This window comes from Danio aesculapii, chromosome 22 (genome assembly GCF_903798145.1).
Source record: "Danio aesculapii chromosome 22, fDanAes4.1, whole genome shotgun sequence".
In the NCBI taxonomy this organism is placed as follows: Eukaryota; Metazoa; Chordata; class Actinopteri; order Cypriniformes; family Danionidae; genus Danio; species Danio aesculapii.
The window spans coordinates 4182101-4204492 of record NC_079456.1 but is presented as its reverse complement, the minus strand read 5'-3'; the positions used below and the strand labels follow the sequence as shown (position 1 = coordinate 4204492).

The following is a 22392-nucleotide window of genomic DNA, read 5'->3' as shown; positions in this document are numbered from 1 at the left end:
ACTTTTAATAACCCCTTTATATAGGGTCTCTTTATTTGTCTTTTTTTTTTTTGTCTTTTCTTTTTTTATCACCAAGAAAAAAAAATGTGAAGCCAAATACCTCGGGGTGAACCCACAGAAAAATAATACACAAAAATACACTAACTAAACACGCAAATGAAACTCACTACACCTAATAAAATAATAGAAATAAAAATACAAAATCTACACCTATCTCCCTGACTAACAAAAACACAGATGAAAATATTTACAAAAAGAAAAGTGGCGTCCCCCTACTGCCTCTTACCGTGTATATATTTACAATATTGACAATCAACGAACACACAAACCAAAACAAAAATAATAGGAAGGGGAAACACTGATGGGTATACAATACAAAGTCAACACTAGTACAACAGCACGAGAAATACAATCAACGAAAACAACTCAACAACAGGAATAACTTTTTCGCAATCTCAACAACACGCCAACAAAACTCGCTCTCCCTCCCTACGCCCGTTGATCTCTTTTTAAAGGACGCCCTGGGTTACTTCCTCCAATCCCAGAGCACGTTGCCTGCGTAGTTAGGGCGGGGCCTGCAGGTGGAAAGAGGGAGAGAGAGAGAGACAAACACACACAAACAAACACACCTGCCAACGCTACAATATATATTTTCCGCATCCCGGACGAGCCCCCCCAAACAACATCTGGTTTGCGAAAGTATGTTTTGCGATTTAAATTTAAAATGCTGATTTAAAAAAGTACTCTTGGAAATTAAACCAGAGATAGCAAAGATTACTACTATCTAACCAACTGTCAAGGTATTTCAGTTTGGTGGTTATGCTCAGATTTTATAAATATTTTTTTCCGCATCCCGGACGAGCCCCCAAACAACGTCCGTGAGGTGACTTATAAATCCTGCCGTCTTTCAACAAACCACAGACGTTCATATAAACCGCACTTGTACAATAAATGTTTGTGGTTAGCTTAACTTATACAAAAAAAGTAAAGTGGAGGACAAGCAGGAATGTAAATTACCTTCTTGACGTTTTGGGGGCTCGTCCGGGATGCAGAAAATCACAGTGTGCAAGTAAATAAATCAAGTCTGTTTTCTGTCATCTTGTAGCCAGTTTATTGAGCTGCCCCTAACACAGTAATGCTAAATATCTCTGACACTTTCTGTCCACTTCCCCCCCCCCCCCAACCCCCTATTCAACATCAATAGCCGCGTTTCCACTATCGCGCCTAAAGCGAGCGAGCCAGGGCGAGCCAAGGCCAGTCGCGTTTCCACTATCACTTCCGGGACGTAATCGGGCCAAAGCGGGGCTTCCTTGGGGCCAGCGTCCGGCCTTTTTCGGCCCGCCGAATACCTTGGGCCAAGGAGGGCCAACTGGGGCTTCGGGGCGGGGTTACGTACAAAGGCGGAGTTTTCCTGTCAGGTAAAGAGGAGACAAGATGCTTTCTTCCCTTACATTTGTTTTGCTATCGCGCTTGATCAACTCACTAAGAAAAATCTGTGTTCGAAGTAAATGCCGCCGAACTCGAATGTCCTTATCCAGGGATCGCTGTCTGGCCTTACACCAACAGACCACAAACAGTAAAAAAGCAATCGCTTCGGTGTTCTCCATCTTCCAGCTCTCGTAGTGATGCCAGGTTGTGTTTGTGGTTATAATTTGAGTTTTTTGTTCCCGCTGAAGTGGGCGGGTTGTGTGACGGGTTGTGTGCCGTTTGATTCGGGGGACGTTCTGGGGGCGGTGTTTGCGTGACGCGCTGCGAGCAACTAGCCCGACAGTGGAAACGCGACATGATTTCGGCCTAAATATAAATAAATATAAAGACTGTAATATAAATATAAATAAATGAAGACTGTTTTCAGCCAGTATATTGAACTGCCCCTAACACAGTAATGGTAAATATCTCTGATGGTTTCTGTCCACTCTACTTAAACCCATACCTAATAAATCCAGAGATTTTTATATATGTTTTCTGCATCCCGGACGAGCCCCCATATCAACGTCAATGAGGTCATTTATATTCTTGCTGTCCTTCACTTTTTTAAGTTAAACAAACCACAGACCTTCATATAAACCACACTTCTACAATAAATGTTTGTGGTTTGTTTAACTAATGCAATTTTTTTTATTTTTAGGAATTACACCACATACCTTTATATAAGCTACACTTAGATGATAAATATATTTGTTGTTTGTTTAACTTATGCAAAAAAACTAAAGTGAAGGACAACAGGAATGTAAATTTTCTCATTGTAAGTTTTTAGGGGGCTCGTCCGGGATGCTAAACATCCCAATGCGCAAGTAAATATGCAGTCTGTTGTCATTCGGCCAGTATACTACAATATAAGTATACCTGTTGACCTTATTCTTGTCGTACGAGCAAGCGCAGCCATTGGACACTTTTTGGCTCGAGACTTCCTCTTTCAATTAACTTCCATTTATTTTTAGATATTCCATTTCAAGAGTTCACACGTAGATATTGTTTGACAACTGTTAGCATGCTAGGTTTGGCATGCTGTCCCGGGAGAGAACCCTGAGCTCGGAGATAGTTGAGCCCAGGGCTCCCGCCTGGTCCATAGAGCATGTGAGGGGAGTACAAGATCAGGTGGTTCTCGAGAGCTCCCCGTGGTAAAGGAGGAGAAGGGGTGGATGGGGGGTTTCTTCGGAAAAACGAAGATAAGGGAGTAGTTCTAGCTAGGCTACTTATAGTGAGTCGGATCAATCTGATTGGCTAACTAATGCCTGTAGATGAGTGGCCAGCTGCAGTCAATCATATCACGTGCTCCTCTCGAAATTAGTTTGTGAAACTTCACTTATTTTTCTTGTTATGCTGCTTTACGTTGCAAGCGGATGTTTTCTTAATATATTATTCTACTGTTTATATATAGTCATGAACACACTTGCTTGTAGAGCAAGTATTTTGACCATTTTCAGACGTTTTTATTCCTTGTCATTTCTCCAATAGGCGACTGAATCGGAAGTTCTAAAACAATCGTATGGAGCGTACTTCCGCATCGCAGAATAAGGTCAATAACTGCTCCAAAGACAGTAATGCTAAGTATCCGTGACGCTTTCTGTCCACTCGACCTTCAGGCGGTGCCTCATTGGGAGATTTCTGCCCTGTAAATTCAGCTGCGAGTCTCCAACTCTGCTGTCTAGTGTGTGTAAGCGCATCCGTCTCTGTCAGATCCGTCTCCAGGTTTAACCTCGGCAGGTACGGATCCGTCAGCGTGGCAGAAGCAGCTGGACTCGCTCATCAGACAGACGCTCCGCACACACACACGCATACACGCATCGCCGCACGCCGCCGGATAATTGTACAGAGCCGGCGGAGAACGAGCCGATGTCACTTTATCAAAGCCCAACGGGGGCCTGGGGCCGGTGACGGGGCATCTGTACACGTCTGAGATCCAGCAGAGAAACACACACTGCACATCACACACTCACACATACAACTGCACATTGCAGTTTAATAAGCTCAGAGATCCACAAATACACAGTAGATCCACAACTAGACACATTACAAACACACACACACTGTGGTTAAATCAGCTCAGGGAGTGACAACCACACACACACACACACACACGCACACACACACACACACACACACAGAGATTCACCATTATACATCTCTCTCACACACACTAGATCTACAACTACACACACACACACAGATTCACCATTATACATCTCTCTCACACACACACTAGATCTACAACTACACACACACACACACACACAATAGATCCACAGCTACACACACACACACTCAATCCACAACTAAATGCACACACACTAAATCCACAACTACACACACACACTAGATTCACAGCTACGCACACAAACACACACACACACACACACTAGATTCACAACTACTCACACACACACTAAATCCACAACTACACACACGCACACACTAGATCCACAGCTACACACACACACTAGATCCACAGCTACACACACATTAGATTCACAGCTACGCACACACACACACACTAAATCCGCAACTACACACACACTAGATCCACAACTACACACACTAGATCCACAACTACACACACACACACACTAGATTCACAGCTACGCACACAAACACACACACACACACTAAATACACAACTACACACACACACACACTAGATTCACAACTGCTCACACACACACACTAGATCCACAACTACACACACACACACACACTAGATTCACAGCTACGCACACAAACACACACACACTAAATACACAACTACACACACACACACTAGATTCACAACTGCTCACACACACACACTAGATCCACAACCATGCACACACTAGATCCACAGCTGCACACACACTAGATCCACAATCACACACACACACACTAGATCCACAACTACACACACACACACACACACTAGATCCACAACTACACACACACTAGATCCACAACCACACACACACACACACACACACACACACAAGATCCACAGCTATACACACACACGCACTAAATCCGCAACTACACACACACACACACACACACACACACACTAGATCCACAACCACGCACACACTAGATCCACAGCTGCACACACACTAGATCCACAACTACACACACACACACACTAGATCCACAACTACACACACACACACACACACACACACACTAGATCCACAGCTATACACACACACGCACTAAATCCGCAACTACACACACACACACACACACACACACTAGATCCACAACCACGCACACACTAGATCCACAGCTGCACACACACTAGATCCACAATTACACGCACACACACACACACACACACACACACACGCATTAAATCCGCAACTACTCACACACACACACACACTAGATCCACAACTACACACACACACACACACTAGATCCACAGCTACACACACACACGCACTAAATCCGTAACTACACACACACACACACACACACACACACACACTAGATCCACAGCTGCACACACACTAGATCCACAATTACACACACACACACACACACACACACACACACACACACTAGATCCACAATTACACACACACACATTGCAGTTTATTAAGCTCAGAGATCCAAAACTACACACACACACACACACACACACACACACACACAAATGTCCACCTTTTGCTGATTTTCCTTTTAAAAGCAATGAACCTGCGCAATCCAGAGTCTCAGGTATGATAGACCGTGTTGGCCTCCGTGTGTCCAACAAGCAAATGAGTTCTTCCTGATGATTTATGATGATCTGCGAGGCTCATTACGCGCGCAGGTCTAATATTTCACATCACAGATTAAAACTAAAACGACTACTGCAGCTTGTACATCAAAATAAATAGCTAATATATACACAACCGCCGCCTTTCCGTCGGCACCGTGCCATTCTTGTTAACAGCTTTATCAACCAGAGACACGTTTCATAATTACACAAAGCATTCCTTGATAAGCCTGCATTTAAAACAAAAATGGCTCTCCAGTAAACACTTTATTGCTGATAAAAGTCTCAGGGGCGGCATCAGATTCCACGTACGGAGCCTCCCCTGTATTGGCTATTTTATTATTCTTCACTTAACCAAATGATTTAATTTCATCTGCTCCTTAATCAGGTTAACTGATTAGCTCTCTGAGACGGCTTGGGAAGCATATTAATATTACTCTGGGAGGGTTGGTGGAGGACCAGCAAAAAGAGAGATCAAATGAAATCAAAGAAAGCAAGGTTTTCGCAATTTAAATATTTATTTGTATGTTAAAATTGTACTTTTGATTATATGTTTTTGTTTGCTTGGGCTTTAGACTGGGAGAAGTGTTTCAGGTGAAGTGTGCCGTGATGTACAGTGTTTGATTCATGCACTTCTTTGGGATCCCATTTAATAAATTCAAATATTGCTTTAGGGGGCTAATAACGGCTCGTTTCCACTGACTGGTGCGGTACGGTTCGGTTTGGTACGGGTCACCTTTATCAGGCTTGCGTTTCCACTAACAAGGGTACCCTTTTGGTGGGCGTGGTGTATGACAGAAAGTTTCAGTCGACGTCATTCTCGCTCGAGGAAATGTCTACAATAAAGCTGTACGGGTCACTTACATATCATATGAGAAGCACTTCTCATAAAACAGATGCTTTACACACATAAATACTTGTGTAGAAATGTTTATTACTAACTTTTCTATGAACATGAGTTGATTATAACTGCAGATCAATGACAGTGCGAAACAGCCTACTGTAACGTCTGTAATTATATTAAATAACTAAATAAATGAACATATATAAACACATACAGCCCCTTACAGTCTCTGATATGTTACCAACTACAGAAGAACACACACAACAGACATTTCGTCTGTATTTAGGTTCAAAAACAACACAAAATATAGCCTACAGTCAGTGAAAACCTCTCATCTGTGTCTGTGATCTTCAGCAGCACATGTTGCCTCTGTTAGAGAGTAATTCTGTCATTCCCGGTTCATATTAGTCCAAAAGGTGGAGATAATAAGTTAGTTAATCATGGCATTTTGTTCATGTTTGTTGATAAATAATGTGCTCCTTTTTTCCGGCTTCTCCTTTGTTTCTTCACGCTTCACTCTCGTGTTTGTCAGTGTCTGACAGGATCGGGTTTCAAAAGCATGTCAATAATCAAGCGCAGGTTATTATCATCAGCTCAACAAGTTTGTTATTTCAGATATAATGTTAGACGCGCGCGAGCGCTAGCAAGAAAGCGAAACCGCTCGCGCCTCAGACTGGCTCGTAAAAAACTACGTGGCACAGGGTAAATCTGCTCTTCTTCTTGGCTTTGTGGCTGTTCATCAAGATGACGACAAGGTTTGTTTGAGCCCAGATCGACCATGGCGCGTTATTATAAGTATTTATAATTCCGCTGTAATCTCTCGCTGTGTATTTTAAACATGGCGGGTTTTTTGTTTTCATTCTGGCTTGTTGCGTAAGCGGATGACGTATCTCTGTAAACCAATAGCGTTCAGCTGCACGTGTGGCTCCGCCTTTTGGTAGCCTTTCTCGTGTTTGGTACCCTTTCGAAAGGGTGTCGGAAAAAGTGGTACGGTACGGTTCGGTTCGGTACGCTTTTTGACAGTGGAAACGGCCATAAAAGCGTACCAAACCGAACCGTACTGTACCACTCAGTGGAAACGGGCCATAATATTAAAAAATTAAAAGCTGCTTTTATTCTGGTAGAATCAAAACCGGTAAGACTTTCTCCAGAGGAAAAAAATATAATAGGAAATACTGTGAAAAATTCCTTGCTCTGTTAAATTTGGGAAATATTTTAAAAAGAATTCACAGGAGGGTGAACAGTTCTGACTTCAGCTGTATATCCTTCTTTTGTACAGCTTGGGCTCCAGATTTCCAGCAGGATTGGTGAAAGCTTCACACAAGTTAAGATGATTCACAACTTCAGTCATTATTATCACCTCTGTTCTAATACGACCCAACAGACTCGCACCTACCGATGGTGGATCAGTGTTTCATTAACGGCATCGGAAAAAAACCCGAGTGATTTTACCTTTAGCAACATCAAATATTGGCTCAGTGGTGTTGCCTCACAGCAAGAAGGTCGCTGGTTCGAGTCCCAGCTGGGTCACTTGGCATTTCTGTGTGGAGTTTGCATGTTCTCCTCGTGTTGGCGTAAGTTTCCTCCAGGTGCTCCGGATTCCTTCATAGTCCAAAGACATGCGTTATAGGGGAATTGATAAGCTAAATGTAGTGTATGGCGTGTTTCCCAGTACTGGGTTGCAGCTGAAATGGCATCCGATACATAAAACATACTGAACGCTGCAATAATAATAATATTTTCCTAAAACCTGAATCACGAAATATGCTAAACTGTCAATTCACAGATAAAGATTGTAGTTGGTCAGACTGTATATATTGCGTATTTATTACAAGCTCCAGTAGTCATTTTACTTTTAATCTGTGCTGAAACATTACAGCTGTGCGCCGTATATAATGAGCCAGCGGAGATCATCATAAATCAATCAAAACTCATTTGCTTATTACGGCGAATTCGCGTCTGCAAATCCGCTGACCGCTCAGGTTAAGAGGCTTTGCACCTGTCACTTGCGTAATGCCATTAAATCACGAGCTACAATTAAATGCAATCACAGATAATAACAGTGAGCGTAAAAGCCCATGTCAAAGCTAACGGATTGGAGGTTTTTTGGGGAGGGTGGATGGGGGGTGGGTTAAGGGACGATTCCCCCCCCCGAATGTGCAGCTGTTGGCTAAAGTGGCCGGTGCACTCAGCTTCGCTACGCTGATCATCATAACAGCATCATTATCAACGCGGCTTAACAGCCTCTCAGCCAGACCAGGGGCAGCCTTTACTGCGCACAGATTAAACCCAGAACAAGCGCAGGCCTGTAATTGCATTCCGGTGTGCGTTTTAAGGAATTATGAGGGAGAATTAGCCATCGGCAATAAGCAGAACAAAAAGAAAATAGACCTTGGGTAGTGGGGCTGTGCAATGTGACCATCAATATATAGTTGAGGGCAAAATTATTAGCCCTCCTGTTCAATTAGAAATCTTTTATATTTTTCCCCAACTTACGTTTAATAAGAGAAGACATTTCTAAACATGATAGTGTTAATAACTCATTTCTAATAACCTTGATGACAGCACATAATATTTGACTAGATATACTAGTATTCAGCTTAAAGTGACATTTAAAGCCTTTACTAGGTTAATTAGGGTAAAGTTAGGGTAATTAGGCAAGTCATTGTATAACAGTGGTTTGTTCTGGAGACCAATGGTCCCCAACCTTTTTAAATCAAATCAAATCAAATTAATTTTATTGGCACATGAGCAGCACGTGTGCTATAATGAGTGAAAATCTTAGGTGCTGGCTCCAGACAGTGCAAAATACAGATGCAAATACAACAACATACCCCCCCCCCCCCCAAAAAAAAAAAAACAAAAAAAAAAACAAGACCATACAATTGGCAATGTTGACAGCAATACGAAGAAGACAATGAATAGGTGTACACGTAGTTGTAGGCAGTATTGTTTTTAAGTATGGATTGGTTAAAGTGAAGTGCATGCTACATCATGATGGTTTGTGTGGGGTGTGTTAAGTGTTTATCAGCCTGATAGTCTGTGGGAAGAAACTTTCCTTCAGTCGGCTGGTGCGTGACCTGATGCTGTGGAACCGTCTGCCTGAGGGTGGCTGGATTCGCTGATCACTGCAGACCGGTCAATGATGGACAATTGTATTGTGGACTAGGTGGGGGTGGTGGTTCGTAGGTTGCTACCATTTTCTCAGAGGATGACAAGCTGACAAAGCATTGCTGTCACTCTGATACAAGTTTTATTTATGGAGAAAATTACAAGGCACTCCAGTGTTTGATAATAAAATAATGAGATAATAAGGCCCAATCCCAATTCTAACCCTTAGCTCTTCTCCTTACCCCTAATTGTCCCAATTCTATAGCTTGAAGTCGTAGGGCTAAGAGGAAGGGCTTAGATACCTCTCAAAAGGGAGATTTTTAAGGACCACACTTGAAACCAAGGTGTAAGAATTTCCCAGAATATACCAGCAGCATAGCTGCATTCAGAAGTCAGGAGATGCTCAAATTAGTAATTTTGACATTTTTACGAATTTTTAGGACAAATAAGCACGTTTTAATATATTCATAACCACCTTCATAAACCGCTAAATTTGGCTGTCTATAATCCATAATAATAACAACTCCTGTATAGCAGTTCCGCTACATACTTTATCATCTGACACTCGATGACACTGGAATACCCTGTCAGTAATGTCTAGTATAATGTTAATGCTGTTTCTTGTGTTTACATAGATGAATATGGCCACTGTGTAAATACACAGTACAGTTACAATCTTATTTGGGCGCTCAAGTGACCGAGATGTCATTTTTTTCAAAATAAAAGATCGTTCAGACTTTAGATAATATAAATAACATACTATAAATATAAATAGACTATATATATATATATATATATATATATATATATATATATATATATATATATATATATATATATATATATATATAACAATTTTACACATAATGAATAAAATGGAAATAATTAATGATTTCTTGTGTGCACCAATTGATCCACAGATCAGTTGAGGACCACTGCTGTACACAATCAAATAAAAAATATCGCTCTACAGGGCTAATAATATTGATAAAATGGTTTTAAAATAAGGGTTTTTTTTAAAAAAAGGGTTTAAAAATGAAAAGCTGGTTTTATTCTAGCTGAAATAAAACAAATAAGACTTTCTCCAGAAGAAAAAATATTATAGGGAATACTGTGAAAAATTCCTTGCTCTGTTAAGCATCATTTGGGACAGTAGACTTCAACTATATATTGACCGATATCCAAAAGCAGTTGTGGAGACATTAGCCACCTAATTGTGTGTTAGGGATTGCTAGATTCACATCTCCAGGGTTTTTTTTTTGAATGCATGCTGGCTATTCACGTCTAAGGGCTCTTGGCGTGGATGTGCATGGGCTAACGCCTGATTTCCGTCGTATTTCACCAGCGCAACTGACCCTGAACCAATTTGAGTGTTGGAAGAGTACATCTGCAAGGCAAATGCTATTTCTAGCCGTTCTCCATTACTATTAGCCGAAGAGGACATCTCTACATTTGAAGTGCTTGCGGTGTGAGCCTCTCTTAGCGGATGATTCCAGGTCAGTTGTTGCATCCCGGTGACAATATAGACACTCTTTTCATTTGCATCGGCATGCCCGCAGTCATTACCGGCGTATATAAGCAGCGCCAGCACCATGACTCTGGTATTATTGCTACTCCTGTTTCACTGACTCTATAATGGAATTTGCTCTGCTTTGACATTTCTATCAGTGACTCTGTTCTCCGCTCGCCCACCACCAGTCCCCAGCACTTGCCGGCTTTAATTAAGCTCAAATCAAATTACTCATCTTGTGTTTAAGGCTTAATTTGCGTGTTTTGCAGAAATCCTATTCTGGTGTCACGGCATGGATAATCCGGCCATGGATCACATGTACAGTAAACACTGAATAGCTGTGCGTTTCAAAGGACAATCACCTGTGTAGTACATTTCCCCCCTCAAGCGGGAACTTTTAGCATCCAATCTCTGCTGGTTAATAATCGATAGGCAGCCATAATGCTTTAAATGAATACTTGAACGTGAAAATGAAAGGTCAACACATTTATATTGGTCAAGGCCTGTTTTTTTTAATACTTGGTGAAATACCTGGGTTGTGAAGAGTGTGTGTCAAGGTTATTTTAGTAATTAAAACTAAGACTATTGGTCAAAAGGCATTTTTCGTAAGCTGAAATGAAATAATTCACAGTAAATGAAAAAGTAAAACGAAACAAAATTAGCAACAGTCACTGAAAAACTCATTGAAATAAGTAGAAAATTTCCCAAAGATGGGTTGTGGCTGGAAGGGCATCCGCTGTGTAAAAACGTGCTGGAAAAGTTGACGGTTCATTCCGCTGTGGCGGCCCCAGATTAATAAGGGGACTAAGCCGAAATGAATGAATAAGTAGCAAAAAAAAAAAAAAGAATTCATTCATTCATTTTCCTTTGGCTTGGTCTCTAATTTATCAGAGGTCACCACAGCGGAATGAACCGCCAATTATTTTGGCATATATTTTACGCAGCGAATGCTCTTCCAGCGGCAATCCAGTAATGAGAAAAATAAATAATGGTTTTCAGAATTAATAAGCACTCTGTGTGGCGGAAAATCAGACATGCGGCTGTTTAGAGAAACCCCAGTAGATGGCGCTTTAACAGCCAAATGCATATTGTTTTCTATAACAAAAATAAAATGTGTTCTATCTTTCTTTCGTTTGCCAAAAAATGTAAACATGGCATGTTTAACTGCGTATACAGTGTGATATTTAGCATGAAGAAGTTCTTAATAACTGATACTTTTATTTCTTGTGTTTGTATGGATTTTGATTGGTTTTTATTATTATTTTTGCACAAGAGTTGATGTATGCTGTGCAAAAATGTAACTTTGCTTTAGTGTTTTGTTTCTCCAAATAGGATTTCACTGCAATTAGCAAATCATTATCTTGCTGAAAATGAAAACTATTTCCAATGAAGTTCTTTCCAGAAGCAATTGTATACTTAATTAATACCTATCTGTTCATTCCCAAATTCATCAATGCAGACAACACTGGTAGTAATGCAGCCTAAACCAGACAAACAATTAACCCAATTACAATTAAACCAAAATTATATTCTAACAACAATCCTAAGAAACCATACATCAATTGAAAGATCATTAAAAACAAAAATATACAAAAAAGTGGACACTTATGACTGGTTTTGTGGTAAAGGGTCACATATATCCATTATACCATCAGTAAAACAACAGATTTAATGTTGGCCTAAAACTTTTGCACAGTACTGTAAATCACACCAGGTCAAAAAAGACAGAGTTTTTTTCCATCCTATCCCTCATTGTCTTTCCAGCAGATCCCACCAAGAGCATGAAGGCTGGTGTTGGCCTACAACAGCAGGCATCAGCCACGCTGGATTGTGTTGAAGAGCGAGAGGGGCGAATTGTCAAAATCCATTGTGTGTTTGTATGTCACCTGTCTCTTTGCATCTACTCCGTGCCATAAACAACTATAGAGGAACCAGGGGGTGAAATACCACAAGTGCTTGCCCGGATTAAACGGCTCTGTCACTAGTGGTGTAAACTTGGATGCGTAGGACTCGAATGCTTTGCGTGACAGTGCGAGTAACAGCAGGCTCTCTGCTATGCTAATGATTAGGTATTCCACCAGCAAGTCCCCTTGAGGGTCCCTAAAGAAAAACAGGTCCTTGCAAAACTAGGCTTGGCTACTTGCCGGGAATTGCTCATTTTCTGAATTTGTCCTATGCATTTAAACCATTAAATTCTCACAGACTCATAGTGAGCAATGAAAACAGGCATACACTCATATTGGGGGGGACTCAGGGTGCCGTTGACCCTTTGTAAATAGTTCCAGTTCCCTGTTCCAGTTCTCATTGTCTTGAGAAGTTTTCAGTATCATCCACAGCACTTGCCTATCAATTTCTGCACTCTGCAGGAAACGAGTGCATGATCTCTGGTAAAGTTGCATACTGATTTCAGACAGAAGCAAATATAAAGGTCTACAATATGCATACAAGGTACCCAAGGTAGAAGATTAAAGCTATAGTCTACAAATAAGGTCATGGGAAGCTAATATAATTAAAATGTTTCATATTGATTTTCTAACAGAGAGGTGCTGAACCCTGTTCCTGGAGATCTACCTTTCTGCAGAGTTTAGCTTTAACCATGATCAAACACAACTAAACCAACTAAGTAGCAACACTTGGTAATTAAAGACAGGTGTGTTTGTCTCTGCTCAGCAGGACGGAACAGGGTTGGGCACCACTGCCCTAACACATCATTCTCAAACGCAAGCAAACGGTGGGAATCTTGAACAAGACAAAACTAAAATGCATCGATGAAATTGTAAGAGACAGTAAAGATTCATTCTTTGTATATCTTGGTCTCCAGGCTATGTGAAGTTTAATTTAGCTCATCTCACCTGTTATCTTCAGAGTCCTCAAGTAGTTCACTGGTTATTTTTCCAAGTCACATCTCAGTTATGTGGGCTGTGCCTGTCCAATAGCAGAAAAGATTGATCAGTCTTTCATTCGGCAGTAGTACCCACACCATTAATTGACTATTGACACCATAGTTGGTGATCCATTCACATAAACAAATCTATTTCATACACATCCCTAGGTTTCATGAAAGAATGAAATTGTATATAGCCCAACAATAATGGGTGCCTACTGTCTTTGTTGCAACTCCCATACTAAAGTGGTTTCCAATTATTGTCCTCTGGACCCACCGCCTCGCAAATTTTGTAAGTTTCTCTTATTTGACGGACAGAGATCAGTTCATGGATCTCTCTGTTAGCAAGATGATTATAAGGTGTGTTATCACCAGGTGACATACAAAATGTTCAGGGCTGGAGGTCTCGAGGACTGGAATTGGGAACCACTGTCGTACTATCACTTTTTCCTCTTGTTAATCCCCTTTGTTACTCTACTCAGCCTTATTATTCAGACTTTTTTGGTTGTCGGACAAATGGCAGACAGTGACCGGGGCACACAATATTGGCATTATGGCCAGATCACCTGTCAATCAAACTGTAGACGAGGGTTAATTGGGTGTTAAAAATAAGAACTTCTGCTAGGACTAGAAATCAAGCCAACAACCTTTGCAATACAAGTCCGAGTTGGTTCTTTCAGAAACTTGTTAATCCCCAATGTTACTTTACTCTGCCTGGTTGTTCAGACTGTTTTGTTTGTCGGACAAAATGGCAGACAGTGATTTGGGGCACACAATATTGCAATATTGGCATTATGATTGGCCAGATCGTCTTTCAATCAAACTGCTGATGTAGGATCAATTGGGTGTTGAAAATAACTTCTTCTGGGACTGGGAATCAAACCAACAACCTTTGCAGTACAAATCCAAGTTGGTTCTACCATAAACTTACTAATCCCCAAAGTTGCTCTACTCTGCCTCGTTATTCGGAATGTTTTGCTTGTCAGACAAAATGGCAGACAGTGATCTGAGGCACACAATATTGGCATTATTGTAGGCCAGATCGTCTGTCAGTCACACTGCTGATGTAGGGTCAATTGTGGGTTGAAGATAATCATTTCTGACAGTACTAGAAAGTAAACCAACAACCTTAGGAATACAAATCCAAGTTGGTTCCTCCAGAAACCTGCTTGGTATGAACTTTTGAGTTGGTTATTGCCATCTAAATATCCACTTCTCACCCCTAAACTGTTCTCCCTTACAGAGGACCTGCTTCCTCCTGGCTTCCCCAACATCGACATGGGCCCACAGCTGAAGGTGGTGGAGCGAACGCGTACTGCTACCATGCTTTGCGCTGCCAGCGGTAACCCTGACCCAGAAATCACCTGGTTCAAAGACTTCCTTCCCATCGACCCCAACACAAGTAACGGCCGAATCAAACAACTCCGATCAGGTAAGACAAACCAAGGCAGCTTCTGCTTTACTGCTAATGTTCTTCTCAATGTTTTTGTTGTAGGATTCAGAATGATTGCAGTAGGCTTGCTTCTTAAACAACAGAGTTAGCATTACGTTACAATTTGCCAAGGAAGCTGAAATGAAGAGATTATTACTTTAATGTACAGTGTCAGAGGAGGTTAGTCCAGATTTTGGGTAAAGTTTCACAGTTTTAGAGTCAAAACACTCAATCAGATGCCAAAAGTGAACAATAAATTATAGTACTATCAGGGTTCCCAGGGATCATGTAATCTCTGCAATGTCGTGGAATTTTAAAAGTCCTATTCGAGACATTGAAAATCAGGGAATTTTACATTTACATTTTTCTATAGAGGGTTTTTTATGTCCTGTTGTTTCACATTTTGCCAATTGTAATGGTTTCGCTCTTTCCAGAGCCATATTATTCCTTTACCAACTTGTCAACCGGCAGTCACACTTGAGGAATAGTTCACCCAATAATGAACATCCTGTGGCTGTTTTTTGTTCGGTTCTCAGCACAACAACTGTTGGTTTTTCTGTTTATTATAGGTTATGAAAACTCAACTTTAAGTCAGGGTTTTGAAATGGGAACCCTGTAATTCATAGGTCTTAAACTGGATTCCTGGAGGGCTGCAGCTCTGCACAGTTTTGCTTCATCCCTAATCAAACACAGCTGATCCAACTAATCAAGGTGTTCAAGACTACTAGAGACTATCAAGAAGGTGTGAGTTAGAGGTGTTTGGAGCTAAACTGTGCAGAGCTGTGGCCCTCCAGGAATTGAGTTTGAGAGCATTGCTGTAATATATGCTCTCAGAGTGTTGCAAGTTGCCTGTTGAATGATTTGAAAAATGTCTCTGGTGTGCATTATTTTAGTTCAACAGATTATTGTGCATTATTTCATTTATACTACAGCTAAATCCACTGTTTAGATGTTGTAGTTCAGACATTTGTCAGGTTTTTGTCCTCAATTGTTCTGTTTTTGTTGTAGGATTCAGTATCATTGCAGGCGCTCTTCTAAAACAACCACCCACAGAGTTAGCATTACAAGTTAAAGTTTGCTAGTGAAGCCGGAATGGAGAGATAATGACTTTTAATGAACAGTGTCAGAAGAGCTTAGTCCAGATTTTGCGGAAAGCGTATGATTAATGTCTGGTTTGGGCTAATGAAACTTTATTGAAAGACCCAGTAAAACAGAGTCTAATTATGTATCTCATTAAGTCGAGCGCTCCAGTCGCCCCAAGGCCACCGTTGTGGGTCAGTGATTTGTCAGCGACGGAGAAAAAAAAAAATCTATTTGATTCAGAGCTGTTGACGTAAATCGGTATGGGCAGCAGATACTCTGCTAGCAACCTCTGACCTGATCTGGCTCACCCAGCAGTTCCCCTATTCAGGATCCATCATGGGGCATTTTTCTGAAGTATTTAGATTCAAGGAAAGTGGTTTGGTGGCGAGCGGCTACATCTGCTCTCGCTTATGTTAGGCTTGAGTGCTTTTGTTTTTGCCCCGTGTTAATGGACGATGCTAAGGGGGTATCAGAGGTACAGGAACACGAATGCATTTGACTTTACTAGTTGAGGACAAGGACAACTAAATAGTATCCTTTTAGCAAGTCACTCGCCACAAGGTTAGCTCTGAAAGCTCATTTAGCACGCTAATTTATCTGCCCTGCTGACAGACATGCAGATCAATCTGACAAATTTGAGGGTTTTTTGGAAGTGTGTAAAGCTAATGCTAAAAACATTTAGCATTTACAATAAAGATGTATTAGCTAACACATTTACTGACATGAACAAACAATGAACTGCACATTTATTACAGTGTTTATTAATCTTGAATTGATATAAAGTTGTTCCCCTACTGAAAAAAACTGCCTAGGCTGGTTGGCTGGTTTTAGCTGGTCGACTAGCCTAGTTTTAGAGGGGTTTTGGCCATTTCCAGGCTGGTTCCCAGCCATTTCCAGCCTGGTCTTAGCTGGTCAGGCTGGAAAATGACCAGATAAAACCAGCTTGACCAGCCTAGCCAGGCTGGCAGCCCAGCCAAAACCAGCTATGTCCAGCTTAATCCAGGCTGGTCAAGCTGGTTTTAGCTGGATTTAGCTGGTCATTTTCCAGCCTGACTAGCTAAGACCAGACTGGAAACCAGCCTGGAAATGGCCAAAACCCCTCTAAAACCAGGCTGGTCAACTAGCTAAAACAAGCCAACCAGCCTAGGCTGGTTTTAGCTGGATTTTTCAGTAGGAGACTGTTAACTTGTAATGTATTAACTAATGTTAGCAAGCATGAATTAGATGTTATTAGTTAATGCTAGTAAATACGCTATCTAATGAAATGTTATTTTAAAGTGTGACCGATTAATCGGACATATTTGAGTGTATTATTTGAAAGTGTGTATTATGAACATTCAGCATACCTGTCCTCCCTCTGAATGTTTGTTTCTGTCATTTCGTCACTGTGTGTGTGTGAATGCGTCATACATGTTGTTTATCTCTTGTTTGTCTCTGTCTCTGCATTTCCGCATTCACATGCACAGCATTGACTAACCCTCGATAATTAATATACTAGCGGAGTACTGCTAATTAGAGCGACTAAATTCAGTATGCACAGCATACAGCATTTACAAATGAGCTATAATCACAGTCTTAATTCAATTTGTGCATTAGTGAGTTATCCAAATGCTTTTAGCAGTATTTATTTGGTACGTCTAATTGGTAATTAAGTGTGCCAACTTTTTCGAAATCTATAAAGATGCTAATGAATTTGCATGAATTGTTTTACCAAAAAAGTAATTAGTTTGTACATATTTAAACCATAACTCTAATACCAATTATAAATATGACATTCATATTAATTAATATTATAAAACAAGAATTAGTTTTTGGCAAGATAATAAGGTCTTTTAATAACTCTAAATGTGGTTAATAAACATGTCTAAAATCTGTCTGGGAGCACTTTATTTTAAGGGGGTGTTCGTAAGACTGTCATGACACCTTTATAATCATGACGTGACACATTTCATGAATGTGAAGTAGACTTAACATGTCATTAAATATCATTTACTCAGTTATGTCACTTTAAATGCAAATATGACATTGTTTAAGATGTCTTTGTTATGGCAACTTGGCATTAGAAAGACAACATAGCTTGTCATAAATCCGTCATAAACATGATTGTTATGCGTTCGTTTATTATCGTATTATTTTTCTGATCACTAATTTTAGTGGAACAAAATTAATTTGTCCTTAAGATTCCTCAGTGAAAATGTCAATATTTTGTCAAATTATTTTATAATAGCGTCATTAATAGTTAATGACATTTATTAACATTGTAACAACGTACCAATGTGGTCAAGAAAAATATTAATCATGCTGTTATAAATTTCTTCATACTTATAATGGCCTATTGTTAATCATGTTTATGACAGATTTATGACAAGCTATGTCGTTTTGGTAATGCCAAGATGTCATAAAGTCAATTTATGATGTATTTGTTTATATAAAGTTGTCAAAGTCATCTCAAACAATGTCATCTCGGCATTTAAAATGACATAACAGCGAGCGACAATTAAATACAGTTGTCATGAGCATGCGTAAAATCTCATGTGTCACATCATGATTATAAAGGTGTCACGACAGTCTTATGAACACCTCCTTTCAAGTAAAGTTATTATGATCTGTGTTAACATCCAGCTAACCATGTAACATGTCAGATTTTTCCCCTCTGAAATATTAATTTCAGGATGTGTGCAGGATAATACGTCTTTAAATAACTCTAAATGTGGTTAATAAACATGTCTAAAATCTGTCTGGGAACACTTTACTTGAAGGGTGTGTTCGTAAGACTGTCATGACACCTTTATAATCATGACGTGACACATTTCATGAATGTGAAGTAGACTTAACATGTCATTAAGTGTCATTTACTCAGTTATGTCATTTTAAATATGACGTTAAGATGTCTTTGTTATGACAACTTGGCATTAGAAAGACAACATAACTTGTCATAAATCCGTCATAAACATGATTGTTATGTGGCCGTTTATTATTGTGTCATGAATATTTTTCTGATCACTAATTTTAGTGGAACAAAATGAATTTGTCATTTGTCAATACTCAATGTCAAATTATTTTATAACAGCGTCATTAATAGTTAACGATATTTAATGACATTTTAATAACATTCAGTTTGTACCACTTTAGTCAAGAAAAATATTATTTATGCTGTTATGAAGTTCCTAGTAATTACAATGGCCCATTGACATTCATGTTTATGACAGATTTATGACAAGCTATGGCAAGTTGTCAAAACAAACAATCTCAAATAATGTCATCTCTGCATTTAAAATGGCATAACTGAGCGATCGACAGTTAAATACAGTTGTCATGAGCTTGCATAAAACTCATGTGTCATGATTATAAAGGTGTCACGACAGTCTTATGAACACCTCCCTTCAAGTAAAGTTATTATGATCTGTGTTAACGTCCAGCTAACCATGTAACATGTCAGATTTTCCCCCTGAACTATTAACTTCAGTGTGTGCGCGTCTGCTGTCAATCTGACCCTGAAACGTGTTTTGTTTTTCCCTTTTTTTTTTTTTTGCTTCTTTTTCTGTTTATTATCATTTCCAGAAGCCTTTGGTAAGTGTCTCAGCGAGTGCGCAAGCTTCCCGGTGTCCCTGAAGCAGATGGCATTTTAACTTGGTTTTAAAATGCATGTCCTTCCCTTCTCCTTTTCCCTTTAACGTCAGTCTGAAACCCTCTGTATTTTTCTTCCTCACTAACATGAAACGCCCCCCCCCCCCATGTTTCTCTCAAGACTCCGACCCAGCTTTTTGGGGATGACACACTCCTGAGCGCCTTTTGTGTTTCCTCTTCGTTTTCATTCACATGCCGCTCGAGAGAGAGGGAGAGAGAGATTGGTCTTAAATATTCAGATGCCTATAAAGCTGGAGAATAGCAGATGAGGGTTTGAGAAGCTGCAGTCGTGTTTCGGACACACACCCTTGGCCCGTAGCTCACAGACATATATTTATGTTAAAGCGCACATGCTACACACAAACATCAGCAGAACTGAGTTTGTAGATCCTAAATACCCACTGCGCCTCAAAGGTTGGGGAAACAGCATTCCAAACATGATTGATTGATTGATTGATTGATTGATTGATTGATTGATTGATTGATTGATTGATTGATTGATTGATTGGTATGTTGATTTGTTTATTTAGTGATTGATGTGTTTATTGATTGGTTGGCTGATTGATTGGTTTGTCGATTGATTTGATTGATTGATTGATTGATATGTTGGTATTCAGGAATATTGACTGGTTGGTATGTTGATTGATTGGCATGTTTGATAGTTGGCTGATTGATTGGCTGGTTGATTGATTGATTGGTTGGTTGGATGGTTGATTGATTGATTGATTGATTGATTGATTTGATTGATTGATTGATTGATTGATTGATTGATTGATTGATTGATTGATTGATTGATTGATTGATTGGTTGATTGGTTGATTGATTGGATAGTTTGCTGGTTGGATGGTTGGTTGATTGATTGATTGGTTGGTTGGTTGGTTGAATAGTTGGTATTGAAAGATTGGTATGTTGGTTGCATGGTTGATTGATAGGTTGGTATGTTGATTTATTGATTGATTAATTGGCATGTTGGATGGTTGGCTAGTTGATTGATTGATTGATTGATTGATTGATTGATTGATTGATTGATTGATTGATTGATTGATTGGATAGTTTGCTGGTTGGTAGGTTGTCGGTTGGTTGGTTGGATGGTTGGTTGGTATGATGGTTGATTGGTTGAATAGTTGGCAATGAAAGGTTGGTATGTTGGTTGCATGGTTGATTGATTGATTGATTGATTGATTGATTGATTGATTGATTGATTGATTGATTGATTGATTGATTGATTGATTGATTGATTGATTGATTGTGTTGATTATGTTGATTATGTTGATTGGATGGATGTTTGGTGGGATGGTTGGTGGGATGATTGGTTAGATGGTTGTTTGGTATGTTGATTGGTTGGTTGGATGGTTGGGATGGTTGGTTAAATAGTTGGTATTGAAAGGTTGGTATGTTGGTTGTGTGGTTGATTGAATGGTTGGTATGTTTATTGATTGATTGATTGGTTTTGATTGATCATGTTGATTTGGTTGGTTGGTTGGTTGGTTGGTTGGTTGGTTGGTTGGCTGGTTGGTTGGTTGAATGGATTGATGGTTGGTTGAATGGATGTTTGGTGGGATCATTGGTTGGATAGTTGGTTGCGTGGTTAGTTGGTATGTTGGTTGATTGATTGATTGATTGATTCACACCACTGTGGAGAAATTTCCATACACATACTTGCATATACCCACACAAACATATGCATATATACACATACAGTTGAAGTCAGAATTATTAGCCCCTACCCCCCCCCCCCCCCCTTTTTTTTTTTTATTTATTAAATTTTTTCTTAAATGATGTTTAACAGTGCAGGGAAATTTTCACAGTATATCTGATCATGTTTTTATTTTTGGAGAAAGTCGTATTTTTTTTATTTCGGCTAGAATAAAAGCAGTTTTAATTTTGTGTGAACCATTTCAAGGTCAATATTATTAGCCCCTTTAAGCTAATTCTTTTTTTCGACAGAACAAACAGAACAAACCATCGTTGTACAATAACTTGTCTAATTACCTGAACCTGCCTAGTTAACCCAATTACCCTAGTTAAGCCTTTAAATGTCACTTTAAAGCTGTATAGAAGTGTCTTGAAGAATATCTAGTCTGATTTTATTTACTGTCATCATGACAAAGATAAAATAAATCAGTTATTAGAAATAAGTTATTAAAACTGTTATGTTTAGAAATGTGTTGAAAAAAATCTTCTCTCCGTAAAACTGAAATTGGGGGAAAAAATAAACAGGGGGCTAATAATTCTGGCTTCAACTGTACATATCCATATAAATAGTAAAAATCGAAAATACTTTAACTATTACTTTCTCTTATTTTCTCTTCTTTTTGACAGCACCTTTAAATGATGTTCCTCTGGCATCTAACCTCTAACCTTTAACCTCCTTTAACCTCTAACCTGTATCCCTTTACCTCACCTAACCAGCTGTTAACCTGAGCCGTGACTCCAGCGGGATGACAAACTCTTTTCTTTTTCTTTACTAATGAAACTCCCTCCTAAACGCCTCCTAAAGCTGAAAAAAAGATTCTCCTGCTCCTCCACTGCACACTACAGAGGGATCAAGTGTAGATATGAGTGTAGTGAAGGAGCCGGAGAAACATGGCTGACCTTCATCTACTGCTGGACAAAGAGCCAATGCTTTATTAAATATTACTATTATTATTATAGATTAATTGATATTTGATTGATATATTCT

The 22392-nt window shown here is 39.6% G+C and overlaps 1 protein-coding gene across 1 annotated transcript in view; it reads left to right on the top strand.

Moving 5' to 3' along the window:
- The window catches only part of ptprsa (protein tyrosine phosphatase receptor type Sa), a 279978-nt gene that overhangs the window by 148874 nt on the left and 108712 nt on the right, over window positions 1-22392 (top strand). The window contains exon 5 of the mRNA XM_056447339.1: window positions 14811-14999. Coding sequence (XP_056303314.1) covers window positions 14811-14999 — 189 coding nt within the window. The remainder of the gene's footprint in view (window positions 1-14810; window positions 15000-22392) is intronic.